This window comes from Geotrypetes seraphini, chromosome 6 (genome assembly GCF_902459505.1).
Source record: "Geotrypetes seraphini chromosome 6, aGeoSer1.1, whole genome shotgun sequence".
Classification (NCBI taxonomy): Eukaryota; Metazoa; Chordata; class Amphibia; order Gymnophiona; family Dermophiidae; genus Geotrypetes; species Geotrypetes seraphini.
The window spans coordinates 172,055,429-172,071,424 of NC_047089.1; the positions used below are offsets into that span (position 1 = coordinate 172,055,429).

Here is a 15,996-nt window from a genome sequence, read left to right on the forward strand (position 1 = left end):
AGAGAAATTTGTATGCACTGCCTCTAACGACACTCAAATTAAGTTATAGAATAGTGCTTCGTGTCCGCATTTTGGTGCCATATATCAAACTGACCACTCAGGGAGCCATTTCATAAGAACCTGATATTATATATAGCGCCCCAAAAATTGGGACCAGGTTGAATGGCGCTTAACTCCATTCTACAAGGTGACATACCTTTTATAGAATTGCACAAAAGCTGCATCAGGGCAGAAAGTGGCTCATATACTTAGGCACCTATTCTCCGTGCTCATGGAGGGGGGTGGAGAAGAGGAGGGGTACCTGACGCCCCTACCAACATGGCGCCCAGGGCGGACCACCCCCTCGCCCCCCCCCCCCTTTCTACGCCACTGATTGGGGTGAGAGCACGGGGGGAACAAAAGATGATTATGTATCAGGAGCTCCCTCTATCACAGAACAAAGAGAGAGTCAATTGGACTGTAGATTTGGCTTTTAAGTCTAGGTGTCCTTGACAAAAGCCAAGACTCGCTGACCCCCAATACAAATAGACAGGATAGGCATTTTCATTGTTTCGACCCATTTCTGATGGAAGAATAAAAAAAAAAAAGGGTCCTGCAGGCTGGCATGGATCACTTTGTCTTTTTGGTAGCAAGCTTGGGAGGAACAGGCTGATTGTGGGCTTTTCAGCGGTCTCCATCATGGGTGGCTTTTTATCTTTCAGTGTGTTAAGCATAGTTTCTCAAACCATTTATGTACCTCATAAAGTCATTTAGCATAACTCGGTCTGTAGCCTGTAATTGGCACACTATGATGTTCATTTAGCTTTCCCTCAAATGGAATGGCTGATTTTTCCATTCTGTTTTCTTAAGTTGTACATTGAACTGTACAAAGCGTCCAAGCTTCACAGTTCACCTCAATTTTATTTTAAAGTAGGTTAAAATGCATGTTACTCTTCAGCTGTAAAGTTAAATTCGGAGCCTACTATGCTTACCATAAATGTGAGGCCAGAGAGAGGACACAATGGATCATTAGCCAGCTTGTATAATTTTTACAAAAACAGGTCTTTAGGTAAATACATAAATCTATATTTCTGTAAATTCTACTGTAGGATCAGTGCTTACAATCATCAAGTGCTCTAATTAATGAACATACAAATTGCTACCACATAAAATCCTGACAGTAATCTATAGGCTCATTGCTAAATGTCAACTTTCCTGTCAGTGCACACGCACACACACACACACTAACATGCATATAAATTCTACTGTGTATCTAGTGTGGCCAGTGGAAGGGTTTGGGCGGGTCGTGGGTGTTTCTAAAAGTCACATTGTTATAGAATATGCCTCATCTGTGCACAATTTAGGTGCCTGAATTTATACCAGGTTTTCATTAGCGTAAATGGCCATACCTAAATTTTAGTTGCAGGAAGGGTGCGAAACATATTCCATAAACTGAGCCTAACTTTGGATGTGGTTTATAGAATAGCACTAAGTGTGGATTTTAGTATAAATAGAATGTTACCCAATCTGTGTAAAATTGTGCACATGAGTTTATAGATTTATGGGGTATGAAGGCTATTCTGTTACAGGCTGCCTGAGAGGAGCCTATTCTATAAAGCAATGGTCTCCAACCTTTGCCATATAAAGGGCCACAATTTGAATACAAGAAAGCTCTGAGGGCTACCAAAAGATTTAAAGTTTATACATACTGCACCTTGAAACTTACCATCTCTGACCATCAGTGGTTAACCTTCACAACTTATCACCCTCCTCCCCATACGACAACAATCACTGCCCATACATTTAGGAATTTTCAGGCTATTAACCCTGACACATTCTGTACCACTGTCTCATCCCTCCTTTCTACTACTGTGTCACAGAAGCCTGTCAATGACGCTGTCCTCTCCTATACTCAGGTTACCCCTCTCCTAAAGTCACTTTATTGGCTTCCCATCCGTTTCTGAATACAATTCAAACTCATTTTACTGTCCTACAAATGCACCCACTAAGCTGCCCCTCACTATCTCTCTTTGCTTATCTCCCCCCTGTGCCCCCCTCCCCGTGAGCTCTGCTCAGCTGGTAAGTCCCTCCTATCTGTGCCCTTCTCTTCAACTGCCAACTCCAGACTCCATCCCTTCTAAACTTGCTGTACCATATGCTTGGAACAAGCTGCCCGAATCCCTACGGCAGGCTCTGTCTCTTGCAGTGTTCAAGGCCCAGTTAAAAGCCCACCTCTTCGAGAGTGCTTTCGACTCCTCTCACCTTGGATTTTGCATCCCCAACCCTGTATGTCATGTCTGTCTGTCTAAGTTAGATTGTAAGCTCTTCCGAGCAGGGACCGTCTATAAATGTCAAAATGTACAGTGCTGCGTACGCCTTTCAGTGCAATATAAGTAATAATAGTAGTCCTATAACTCCAATCTCTCTTCTTCTGTTGATACCTTTGCCCTTTCATTTCACATCCTGTATGTTAAATGTACAGCGCTGCGTACACCTTTCAGCGCTATAGAAATGATAAATAATAGTAGTATTAATTTTGTAAACCACCTTGATGTGCTTGTTTAGATTGGGTATTACTATTATTATTAGTTCTACAACACTACGGATATGTTTTAAAATTTCACTTTAGTTTGTCTTGCCAATTTCATAAATGAGACATCTGAGTAACACACTTAAAAGATTTATCATTTATTTATCCCCCTACTACCAAAAACTCCACTGGCTACCCCTGGAAGCATGAGCACAGTTCAAGTTTGCCTGCTTCTGTTTTAAGTCCATCTTCAGCTCGGCCCCCTTATACTTGATCCCCCATTTTAACTTAGACTGCCCTGCCAGACCCACACGCAAAATCCATCTGTTCAGCCACCCAACTTTCAAGGGCTGCCGTTACAAAAGATTCCTGACTAGAACACTTGCCTTCCAGGCAGGTCAACTAAACGATTGGCTGGGCAATATTATCTCACACTCCTCATCCTACCTTAACTTCAGGAAATTATTAAAAACTAACCTATTTAACCGATTTATAACCTAATTCCTCTACCCATCCATGTTCCCATGACCTCTCTACCTCCCCCCTGTTCCCTGCCCACCCTTACATATGACCCCCATTATTATTTTGTACCTGTATCCTGCTTCCCTTTAATAGTAGCATCTTTCATTCAATGATTGTCCTGTCCTTCTTATATTATATTGTACCTGTATCCTGTTCAAAAAATGCACTGCTTGTCCAGCCCTCTTAATTGTATCTTCTTCCGCTGATTGTACCTATTTTCGCTGTTTGTCCAGCCCTTCTTTATTGTAAACCGCCTCGAACTACTACGGCTTTGGCAGTATATAAGAAATAAATAATAATTATTATTATTATTGAGTGCTCCAACAGACACAAACATTAAAGCAAAATACACTTTCAATTCCTACAAGTTAAACACACTATTATAGAAAACACCTGATCCGCAAAGAACTTAGGCACAGGCATTTAGACCTGGATAAATGAGAGTTCTGCCCAGGCTCCATATGTACACCTACTCGTCAAATATGTAAGTGAAGCATGTTTTTACAAAAATAACACAGGTGGAATTTTGGCATTTACATCTCTGTTCATAATTGTGTAAGTGCTATTATTCTAAACATTTACTCAAGTAATAAGTGTGTAGCCGTTAGGCCCAGTTTTATAGAATTGCCTTCTTTGTATTTAAGTTAAGCAGCAGTGTCAGGCTTAATTTAAAATGGTGCCTATCGGAGCTGAAAATCATGCCCAAAGTCTTTAAATGCCTTTTAAAACTTGTAAACTATGAACCAACCCTATTTCTTTAGCAAAACTTGCATCCCCAAAGTAGGGGGCAACAACTGATTCATGCTTTTCAGGTTACATAAAATTCTGCTATACAGCTATTATATGGTCTAGCTAGGCATGATCATATTCCCTCCTTTGTTAAAGATAATATGTAGAAATAAAAATAAATAAAACAAAAATAATACAAGTGATACCTTTATAATTGGTCTAACTAGATCATGGTTAGTTTAACGCTCAAAGGTACCGTAATCCTTTTTCTTCAGATCAGAGATAAGCAAATGAAGACAGCTATCAGTATATACCTAAGAGTAAAACATCAAGGTATTCAAATGACAGTCTTACATGAAGTGTCAGAGCAGTAAAAATGATGTTTTGTAATGCAAGAGAAAGTCAGCATCTTTGTTACCGTATATACTCAAATATAAACTGAGGTAACCCTTCCCCCCCAAAAAGGAAGAAAAAAGGATGATTTGAATATAAACAGAGGGGTTTATATTCAAGTGCCCTGCCCTGTCAGGCTCTGCACCCAGCTCTCCTCCTTCCCTGCCAGGCTCTGCACCCTGTCCCCCCTCCCTCCATGACTTGCCAAGCTATGCACCCTGTCCTCCTTCCTGCCCTACCAGGCTCTGCACCTTGTCACCCCTCCCTCCTGATGCCTTGCAGGCCTCCACAGGTCCTTCCGTAAGACCTGGTGATCCAGCAGTGGTCCAGGACAGGAGGGATCCCTTCTGACTCCTGTCCTGGTTAACTCTAACAATTCTTACTTCCCTCCCGCCTCTCTGATTAGTAAATATGGTACCTTTAAAATCCCTGGTGGTCTAGTGGTGAACCATGACAGGAGCAATCTTCCTATGCTCCTACCCTGTGCAGTCACTATCTGAATGGCTGCCGCAAGCTCTTGTGGCAACCGTGAGACAGCAAGAACTCGCAGAGCCCATTTAGATTGTAGTTCTGCATGGGGAAGATCACTTCTGTTCTGGTTCACTGCTAGACTACTAGGGATTTTAAAGGCACCATGTTTACTAATCAGGGAGGCAGAAGGGAGGTGAAAATTGTTGAGTCGGCTGAGGAAGGAGGGATCCTTCCTGTTTCGGCCCACCGCTGAACCACCAGGTCTTACGGCAGGCCCAGTGGAGGCCTGTAATAGGTCTGGGAGGAAGGTGAGTGGAAACTGACCTGCATATAAACTAAGACCCCTATTTTTGGGCCCAAAAATTTCAGTTTATATGCAAGTAGATATGGTAAGTCTTGTTTGGTGGGTTTCAAAATGTTTTATCATTTTGATCTCAAAGGTCTTGCATTCCTGGAATGTCTTAAAATTTCCTTTTTATATTTTCACCATAAAACCATTAATGCAGTGTTCTGGTTTTCTGAAATGTTGTCCCACAGAAGTGATATCCTGGTTGGCTATGTAATTTTTAATGATATCTGTATAAATTGATCCTAGTCTTTAGCATCTGGCTTGTTTCTCCAATATATCATCCTTCTCTACACATTTTGCATTGAATGATATAAACTACATCTGAAGATGAGCATGTGAAGTATCCCCTTATGTTGAATGTTTTTCCCATGTGGGCGACTGTGGGTCTTGTGAAATATGTTGGTATAGTTTGCATCTAGTTTTGTTGCAGGGAAATGTGACATTCTCTTCCTTGTGTGAGTGTGTTCTTCACCAGTTTCTGCTTCAGACTGGGTGGCTGTCAGAAGGCCAGCATGGGTGGAGCTGGGAATATTTCTTTCAATAATTTGTCCCTCTGGAGTAGTGGCTGTAGACCTTTTATGATTTTTCCAGCTAAAGATAGGTCATACAGTGTGAAGACTGCATAGCTAGGCTGTCTGAAGATGCTCCCTTGGGTTAAGAGTAACAAATCCTCTATGGCTTTGCTATAGAGAAACACAAGGCCATAAGTGTTCCTTCCGCTTCATCGCTCTGTCTGCTTTGGCAGTCATGGACTCTTGAGGGCAAAGGTAGAGAGAGCCATATTACATATCATCCCTTTAATGTGCAGGCAAGAGGTAAGGAAAAAGAAATATGAAGTGATTTATTGCAGCTCTGTAGCATGGAAACCTCCAGCAGCTTCATCATTTGGAATGAGGGTTTATTTGCATAAGCACAAAGGAACTGGTTTATAAGAGGTTTACCCCGAATATACCAAACAGGGCAAAGTCTTTTTTAATAAGATCTTAATTAGAGTGGAGCTGTATTTTAACTAGAGATTCTGTCACAGGGTATTATTTGGTTATGCTTTTTTTTTTTTCCTTCAAGTGTTATGAATCAGAGGGTTAATCCTTTTAAGTTAATTTGTATTGCATATGATTAACATTATCACATAGCGAGTCAGATTTTTTTTGCTCAGTCATGTTACTAACACCAGTACTGCTGCATAAGTATTAATCCAATAAAAAAAATTATAGCCACCTATGTGACCCTTTTAGTATTGCCTGCTCATGTGAAAAAATGCTTGAGTACCTGATTGTAAAACCGCTTAGATAACCTTGATAGGCGGTATATAAAAACCTAATAAACTTGATGAAGTTTATAAAGTGGCAGGAAAAAAAAGCTGTTATTGGTTCTGTATTAAACCAAATGTAAAATATCTTATCATACATGACCTACTTTAGTACATCTGAAAACACATTAACTTTGTGGTCTATAATTCTATTGTTTATGGGGCAATTGGATAAAGTGATGTAAAAGGTAGGCATTACAAAGGAGCATGCTTAGCACCAATTCTATAACAGCATTACGACATGCCTGATCCATTGTAGAAATGTAGCACAAAGCTGCTTTGGAGCACCAAAACTTAGGCATGATAGCTTATGCCAGATCAATGGCAGGCATAAGCTGATGTGTCTAGGTCCACCTTGCAATGTGCACATCTGATATTGGGCTAGATTCACAAAGCAAACCGATCGGTTTGCGACCCCTTAGGGACCAAATTCCACTCCGGCCCGATTCACTTACCTCTCTGCCGACCATCCTCCAATCCGTGCATGCAAAAGTAGGAAAAGGAGCTAATTGGCACATTTTCATGTACATGTTGCTATGCGTTATTTTATAACAATGTGTGCCCAGATCCAATAGCATGTAACCCAAAAGTGGATGTGGCCCTGGGAGTGGTATGGGCGGGTCAGGGCCATCTCTAAAAAAACACATTGTTATAAAATACCAGGGATGTGCGCTTAGTCTGGGCACCAGGAATTACCGTATACTTGTTTTTAGCAGACACAAGTCCCGGTGCCTAAATTTAGGTGGTAAAATCAGCGCTTGTCTTTGAATGCCCATTATTTATTTGATAAACTAGAATGATGGTTTTAACTGCGATGTGTTTAATTAGTATTTCTTTATCTTCAATTTTTAAAATTTTGTCTAAATTGTTTTTTAACTAGAGTTGATCCAGTCTTTAGTAGAATTTGTTGCAGGCTGTATTTTACATTATGCATATATTTCATTAGATTACAGGATTTTAAATTGTAGCTACTGCTGTATTGATTGTTTATGATGTACTACCACTGTAGAATTGTATATTATTCGCTGAACTGCTCAGTTTTATTCTTGTTGTGAACCACCCAGAACTGCTGGTGGGGCGGTACATAAGAAAATTTATTATTATTATTATTATACTGTAGAATAGCACTGTGTGCCAATTTTTTTCAGTGCAGATTTTTGGGTGCCATTTATTGAATCTACCCCTATATGCTTAAAATGCTATGAAAGATCATTGTTCTGTTTGGTGTTTATGTATGTTGGGAAGGGGTCTTTATTTGACTGAATGCAGACTGCATCAGCTACTCATTTTCCATGATATTCATCTTGAAGCCTGTCTCATTTTTTTATTTTTTTTATTAATAATTGCTAAGAAATTATCTTCAAATGCTATTATGCTGGGTCATCATTATAGGGATGTAAAAAGACACTTATTCCTAGTTTTGTTGCAGCGAAAATTGTAGACTTCCTTTCTCTTTTCCCAGCTAATCATATTTTGTGTTGTGTTTCCAGATAGCTGACCAGCTTTCCTGGATTTCGCAGTCGTCACAGGAAAGCTTAGCCTGAAGATGGAAACACTGGAGTCTGAATTGACCTGCCCTATCTGTCTGGAGCTTTTTGAAGACCCATTGCTGTTGCCTTGTGCTCATAGTCTCTGTTTCAACTGCGCTCATCGCATCCTAGTCTCCCACTGCACCACCAACGAGTCGGTGGAGTCCATCAGCGCTTTCCAGTGTCCTACTTGTCGGTATGTCATTACCCTCAGTCAGCGTGGCTTAGACGGGCTGAAGCGGAACGTTACTCTGCAGAATATTATCGACAGGTTCCAGAAGGCGAGTGTGAGTGGCCCCAATTCCCCAAGCGAAACCCGCCGAGAACGGCCTATTGATAGCAATCACAGCGGCGGCGGAAGCAGCATGACCTCCATTGAGAGAGTTATCTGCCAGTTCTGCGACCAGGACCCGGCACGAGATGCCGTGAAGACTTGTGTCACCTGTGAGGTGTCCTACTGTGAGGAGTGTCTGAAAGCCACTCATCCCAACAAGAAGCCTTTCACAGGCCATCGTTTGATTGAGCCTATTCCAGACTCGCACATCAGGGGATTAATGTGTCTGGAGCATGAGGATGAGAAAGTCAACATGTACTGTGTAACTGATGACCAGTTAATCTGTGCTCTGTGTAAACTGGTTGGGAGGCATCGTGACCATCAAGTGGCAGCACTCAGTGAGCGATATGACAAGTTGAAGGTTAGTACTCCTCTTCTGTTTTCATCTTATCTCATTAAAAAATATTGTTATTTAGATCAAGTTTCAAAAGTAAATAGTTCTTATCTCATTTTAAGGTAAAATGTGGTTAATATTTGATGATATGCATCTATGTATTTAGGGGTGTACAGTAGTTATCAATATGTGCTACTGTGTAAATCATGAGAGCTAAGGACAAATGTATTAAACTAGACCAGTAAAAAAAAAAAAAAAAAGCATTGCTTTCAACTTGCGTGCTCTAATCCCAGAAATGGCCACGTGAAGAAAATACATAATAATTCACACTCAAGGCAAACAAGGAAATTATACATCTTTAATGAGTGCTGTCTGATATTCAGAGGTTGACAATATGATACGTGTTTTATATTTTATAGAAGCACTAGCTATCTTTTGTCAAGAGCCTTCATTGCAGGCTCTTGACAAAGTATTCAAAAGCAAAGGTATAATACTCCAAATGAAGATCAGCCTTCTCCATGCACTCATTTTCTCAGTAATAATAATAATAATAATAACAGTTTATATACCGCAGAACCGTTAAGTTCTATGCGGTTTACAAAGATTAAAAGACGCTACAAATTGAGTAGAATTAACAAAGTTAAAAGCTAGTGATTAACAGCTGAAGAAATCAGTTATTGTGGAGTAAGATTATCCAGGTCAGTTACCTAAATACTTCAGGAACAGATTTGGCTTTAGGTGCTTCCTAAATTCCCCGTAAGTAGTAGGCATAAGCAATTGTTCCAGATCTTTATCCCATAGTGCTGCCTGATGTGAGAAAAGATGATGATGTCTTTTAAATTTACATCCTTTAACCGGTGGAGAAACAAAATTCAAGTGTGAGCTTCTCTTATGTCTGTTGGTTGAGAGAGAGAAAAGTTCCGTTATATATTTAGGGGCTAAACCGAATAGTACCTTAAAGCAAAAACATCCAAACTTAAACGTCACCCGTGCCTCCATCGGCAGCCAATGCAGAAGTCGGTAAGAAGGTGTTACATAATCGAACTTCTTCAACCCAAAAATTAGCTTGACCGCTGCATTTTTTACCAGTTGTAATCGCCGCATATTCTTCTGGGAAATTGCCAAATAAGCGATATTACAGTAATTAAATTGACTCAGTATAAGGGATTGTACCAGAATTCTAAATGATGAAACATCAAAATATGCTCTAATGAACTGAAGCTTTCAGAGAGTAAAAAAGCCCTTTCTAACCAAGGAGTCCACCTGGTCTTTCATGGTTAGGCTCTGGTCCAATGTAGCACCCAATACCTTCATAGTAGGTTGAATAGGATAACTAAGTTTATTGATGCACAATGATGTTTTGTGTCGAGCGGGTGTGGCGAAGCTGCAAAGAATTTTGTTTTTTCCAAATTAAGCTTTAGTCTGAATTCAGTCATCCATTACGCCATCAAATTTAATACTTTTGTTGCCTTAGGAGTAACTTCCGATAGAGAGGTAGCGAATGGGATAATGATCGTAAAGTCATCTGCGTAGCTAAATAATTTTATCCCTAGCTGGGTCAATTGCACACCTAAAAAAGACATGTAAACATTGAAAAGCAATGGGATAATGGTGACCCTTGTGGCACACCAGATGGATTGCTCCAGGTAGTCAATTACAAGTGCGAAAGCTGGTCACTACGGAAACAAGACAGAAAGAAGATTGATTCATTTGAGCTTTGGCATTGCAGAGGATTTTATGTGTGCCTTGGACTGCCAAAAGAACTAGGTAACAAACCGATTCTGGAAGAGATCAAACTGGCTATGTCACTCAAAGCCCAAATGATGACGTTACAACTGTCTTATTTTTGTCACACCATCAGAAGAGAAAGATCATTGGAGAAGGACATTATGGGCTCCTTTTGCTAAGCTGCGCTAGTGGTTTTAGCGTGCACAAGACGCTAGCGTCACCATTGAGCTGTCATTAGTTTTTGGCACATAGTGCGGGGTTAGCGCATGCTAATCTGCAGTGCGCGCTAAAAACGCTACAGCAGCTTAGTAAAAGGAGCTCTATGTTTGGGAAGATTGAAGGAACCTGCAAGAGGGCAACCTGCAATCAGATGGCTGGACATGTTTAAAACAACCATGGGGATGATGCTGGAGGACCTTATTGGACTAGCACAAAATCAATCTCTTTTTAGATCTGTTCTGTAACTCATCAAGTCGCTTGGACTCGAGTAGCTATCTTTTAAAGCAGATATATGAGACCTTCTCATGCTGATAGGATTTGTTTGCTTGTTTGGTTCTTTTTATTATTATTATTATTAGCCATTCAGGGCCAGAAAAATACTCACTGACTTCTCTTACTCCATTCAGTGAAGAACTGCTCAATCTGCACAATTTTCTGTAACATGGATATGACAAATTTATTTATTTATTTATTTTTATTAAATTCTTTATTCATTTTCAAAATTACATTAAGTGTATATATATATTCAATCACATTAACCATAAATACATCACAAATATGACAAATATATGACAAATGGATATGACAAATTTAAACTTCTGCAGTTGGAGTTGAATGTCCATCTTTTACCCCCTCTTCTATTAATCTGCGCTAGCAGTTTTTAGCGCGGGTAGCCGCGCTGAATGGCCCACGCTGCTCCCGATGCTCATTGAGTTCCTATGAGCGTTGGGAGCAGCGCGGGCCATTCAGCGCGGCTCCCTGTGCTGGAAACTGCTATCGCAGTTTCGTAAAAGAAGGGGTTAGTCTTTCCCTACGAAGAATTATAATAATAATTCTTTATTTATAGATCGCTACAACCAACAAGTTCAAAGATGTTTGCAATAAGAACAAACCAATACAAAATTGGGAATTTACAATTCTCTAATTAAAACAAGAAGTTTAAAACATACATAAAAATTACACCAGTTATAAAAACCATTTTTAAATACTTACGTTTTAATCTGATGCCTAACGGTTAAATAAGAATCAACAGGAGTGCAATAGTACAATATTTCCCTCCAAAAATGCACAGCTTGAAATGCCAGCAATTTCTCAATGTAATTACAGTAGGATTGACCACGAATTGAAGGAAATACAAAATAGTTAATATTGCGGAATACCTGTGAATGACATGTTAATACAAAGCGCTCAACCATATATGTTAGTCCCGCCCAAAATATGCCCAGACCACACCTCCTTGCAATATAGACGTAGAGCAATTCTAGACATCTATATTCTGGCTTTATAAAATTTGTATTTGGACAACCATGCAATATGAATATCTAAATGCCAGTTTTCAGATGTCTAGAATACAAAGAGATCTTCTAAAAATAAACACCATAGACACCTATAGTATGTATCTTTATAAACCAGCATTAAGCATCAGAAATTGTGCCTACTTTGTAGGTGTGAACGCTTAGACCTGCTTTATTATTTATTTATTTTTTGTTTAAATCTTTATTGATTTTCAGACTTTGATAGCGCAATACAATTGATAAATCATAAATACTGCATAAAACGCACTAACTATACAATTATTACATTAGACAATCATTTACTCCCATCCTCATCTTAATTATTAATACAATAATACATATGATGTGATTTCAATATTATAATTAAATAATTTAACTCCTCAACGTACATTTCCCTTCCCCCATCCACCCACCCTCCCTGGACCTTAGATCTGCTTTAAATATCCATGCCTAGATTATGCAAGTACACAGATTATGATATCTTATAATCTGCATGTGTACCTGCAAACTCTGTCCACCCCTGTATGGGCCTATTGGCAAAGTACATGCCATTATGTCATTGCACATACTTTATGCTGGTCGATTATTTTATAAGAGGATATTTTACATGTGTATGTAGCATGAAAATAACCATAAAGGAGCACTGTAGAACTAGCAAGAGAGATCAATCAAATTCTGTTCTATAAAATAATATCAGTAATATATAATAAAAAGTCAATCCAGCAAAGATGTAAGTACATAGACCAAAAACCAGTATTAATCCAAAGGGTATCAGGCACCATCTTGGAAAATGGTAGCGCCCTTCCTTAGTCCTACTGCCATTTAAGGGCTTCCAAGATAGCAGTGCTGGAGGAAGGAACCATGTATAGGTGCCATGTATAGAATATGGCTCTTAACCGGTTAGTGGTCTGAATATCACTGCTAACAAAAATAATGGCTTTGTCCAAACTCTTTAACATAGATGATTTCTCAACCAAACTTTGGAATAATCTTCCTACTGAATTAAGGAAAGTTTCTTCATGTTTTATCTTTTGAAAAATTTTAAAAACTCATTATTTTAACTGATTTACTAACTAATATAAAGAAATAAAACAAAGGAAATAAGGTGATACCTTTTTTTTATTGGACTAACTCAATGTATTTTATGATGAGCTTTCAAAGGTAACCTTTCTTCAGATCATAAAAAAGCAAATGTAGACAAATATCAGTGTCTTTATAGTGGTATACATCATTCAGTGCAAAAAAGTGCAGAGGCATGTTACATCGGTGAAACAAGCCAAATGCTAAATACCAGAATCAACTTATAGATATCATATTAAGAATCGCGATACAGAGGATGTCACCTCTGTCGACCGTTAAACAAGTCACTTCCTTTTTACCACATCAGTAATGTAAATACTGATAATACCAAATAATCAAACTCTACAGTACATCCAGAAATGCAACGACTGTCAACTGGATCTTCAGAATACCAGCAGAGTAGCGTAACTCAAGCTGGCTGGGATCGTCATTGATCCTGTTGCTGTAATTAATTACTTTTTATTTTTTTAAGTGCTTTTTTTATATTTTACTTTGTACAATGAATAAATTAATGATTCAAGGTTTTGTTACTTAGCTTTGCATAAGCTCATGGCTGACTTTGCGACTGTTGGATGTAAAGAGCAGTGCTAGACGCGCATTATACATTTGATTCACCTCAACCCTGATGAAAGTGAGTGAAGTGCCGTTGCAAAGCTAAGTAACAAAACTTTGAATCATTAATTTATTCATTGTACAAAGTAAAATATTAAAAAAGCACTTTAAAAGAAGAAAAAGTAATTAATTACAGCAACAGGATCAATGACGAGCCCAGCCAGCTGGTATGCTGGTATTCTGAAGATCCAGTCGACAGTCGTTGCATTTCAGGATGTACTGTGGAGTTTGATTATTTGGTATCATCAGTATTTACATTACCTCTGTCAGACAACACTTTGGAAAAACATTGCTTTTCTTCCAATGTAGTATATACCATCATCTGCTAGCAATGTCTCTCTGCTTTCTAGCCAGGACAAGCAGCTGAGTCACTATGAAAAAGAATAAATAGACATAAATCTGTTATTAGAAATAGCAACATTTTTAACCTTCTAGGATACTGTTTAACTTCCAGGTTGCCTTGCTCCTACAAAAAAAACTTCAAAAGGACATTCAAGCGTGAAGCTGTTGAATTGAAATTCATCAAAAACTTAAGTTAACACCATTACCCTAGGCTGGAATAGGGACAATGGAGTCATGGCTTTCTAGAGGTCTATATGGACTTACATATTCTGAGGTCATTCTGTATTTCTTTTTCTCTCACTTGCCACACCTGCAGTTAACTGAACTATGGGCCCGATGCTCTAAACTCAACATGCCTTTAACGACTGACGCAAAACCAGATCTTACTGGTTTAGCATCAAAGTATTTTACTTTCTAATGCACATAAAGGCTCACCACGTTCTTTTCTATGCTTTGTAGCAGCCTCCAACTCTGCTATGCAAATGTAGTACGAGTTCATTAATATTAAAATGAGCTCTCTGGACAATGCTCTGATATTGCCTGGTGATGCACAAACTGAAGCGCTGACTTTTAATGCTCCAAAATTACCAGCTGGTCTGGGATGCCAATACAGTACTGTTAAAAAAAGCAGGACTCAGGCACATGGGGCTGGGGCTGACTTTTGCATGGAAGTTAAAAAAAAAACCCCAAGAACTCCAAAATATCACCCATCAAAACCTACCCAAACCCTCCTATACTGCCATATAGGTGCCACCTGCAGCCATAAAGGCTATTGGGGGTGGTACACAGGTGGGCATAGTATGTTTTGGAGAGGTTTTGGAGGCTTACCATAAATTATAAGGGGGTTATGATGAGATATACATCTGGCACCATTTATGTGAAGTTCACAGTAGTGCCCTATAAGGTGCCCCACTGTTCTGTTGAGATGTCGATGTGGCCAATCCATTACTATGCTGGCCCCTCCCACATCCAAATTGTCTGAATTAGGACGTTTTGAAAATGGACATTTTGGTATTCAAAAATGGCCAAAAAAGTTAATGTCCATTGGGGCCAAAACATCTAAATAGGTCATTTAAAAAAAAAAATAAAAAGGATATCTAGCAGTTTCGAAAATGGATGTTTCTCCATCCCAATATTTGGACATCTTGCAGAATACATCCAAAGTTGGACTTAGATGCCCTATCTAAAATGTCCCTCTAAGCTTTTTCAGTGTACACATAATCACATATTTAAATTATGCTATGACACTGTGAATGCTGTTTAAGCTTAAAGTTTTTTTGGGTTACAGTGAGAATTGTAATTCGTTTGAAGAAGCAAAGTTTTTGTGACAAAACCCATCTTAAGCCTAAGATCAAGAATTAATGCTATATCAAGAGGATCATCAATTTGTTATTGCAGCTATCCCTCTGCTTTTTCTTGGGATTGAAAGAGGATTAATACCTTATGATACAGATGATCTCAAATTTATTTGTGGTAAAAACAAAGTAACCCTTATTTTTGGGAAATTCTATGTTTACTATAGTATATTATGGTATGAAGATAAATCAGAAAGTAAGGGCAAAATATATTTAATTAGTTTAATAGAAGTAACTATAAGCAAATGAACATATCACTTTTCCACATAGTCCCCATGCAAGATGACACTTTTGTTATATCGTTCAACAAACTTCCTGCAGATAAGTTTTTTGGCTGTTCCCGAAGCCACTATTTCCTTTACTTCATCTTGCTTTGTCTTTTTTGCTTTCCGGTATGCAGTGATGCGCTGAAGTCTCGTTTCTTCAGAATACTCGTATCTTCTTCATACCATCTCAGGAACTGGGTCACAGCATCCACACACTGTTGTTTGTGCAGATTAGCAAGTTATTTGGGAACCCATCGTGCACAGACTTTCCTGTATCCCAAGTCATCATGCATTATGGCAAATCCAGATCCTAGCTGATATCCAAAATTTGCAGCCGACTGAGACACCGTTATCCATCGGTATTCTCTAATCAAGGCATCAATGTGCTTTTGTGTACGCAATGTTGATGGGCAACCAGAACATCCTTTGTTGGTTACACCTATTCTTCCCACTTTAAACCTTTTTACCCACTATTGACTTAGTAGAGAAAGAGAGATTGTTCACCCTCTCCAAGGTGGAGAGAACAAGAGGGCACTCGCTAGATTCCGTACAAATGTAAGGAAGTTCTTCTTCACCCAGAGAGTGGTAGAAATCTGGAACGCTCTTCCAGAGGCTGTTAT

General features: G+C 39.0%; 1 protein-coding gene across 4 annotated transcripts in view; it reads left to right on the plus strand.

The window, feature by feature from the left end:
• Positions 1 to 15,996, plus strand: part of MID1 (midline 1) — a 505,597-nt gene that overhangs the window by 331,122 nt on the left and 158,479 nt on the right. For all 4 annotated transcript variants that reach the window (XM_033949016.1, XM_033949015.1, XM_033949019.1 and 1 more), the window contains exon 2: positions 7,773 to 8,506. In XM_033949016.1, the coding sequence (XP_033804907.1) occupies positions 7,829 to 8,506 (678 nt within the window). In that variant the 5' untranslated portion in view covers positions 7,773 to 7,828. The remainder of the gene's footprint in view (positions 1 to 7,772; positions 8,507 to 15,996) is intronic.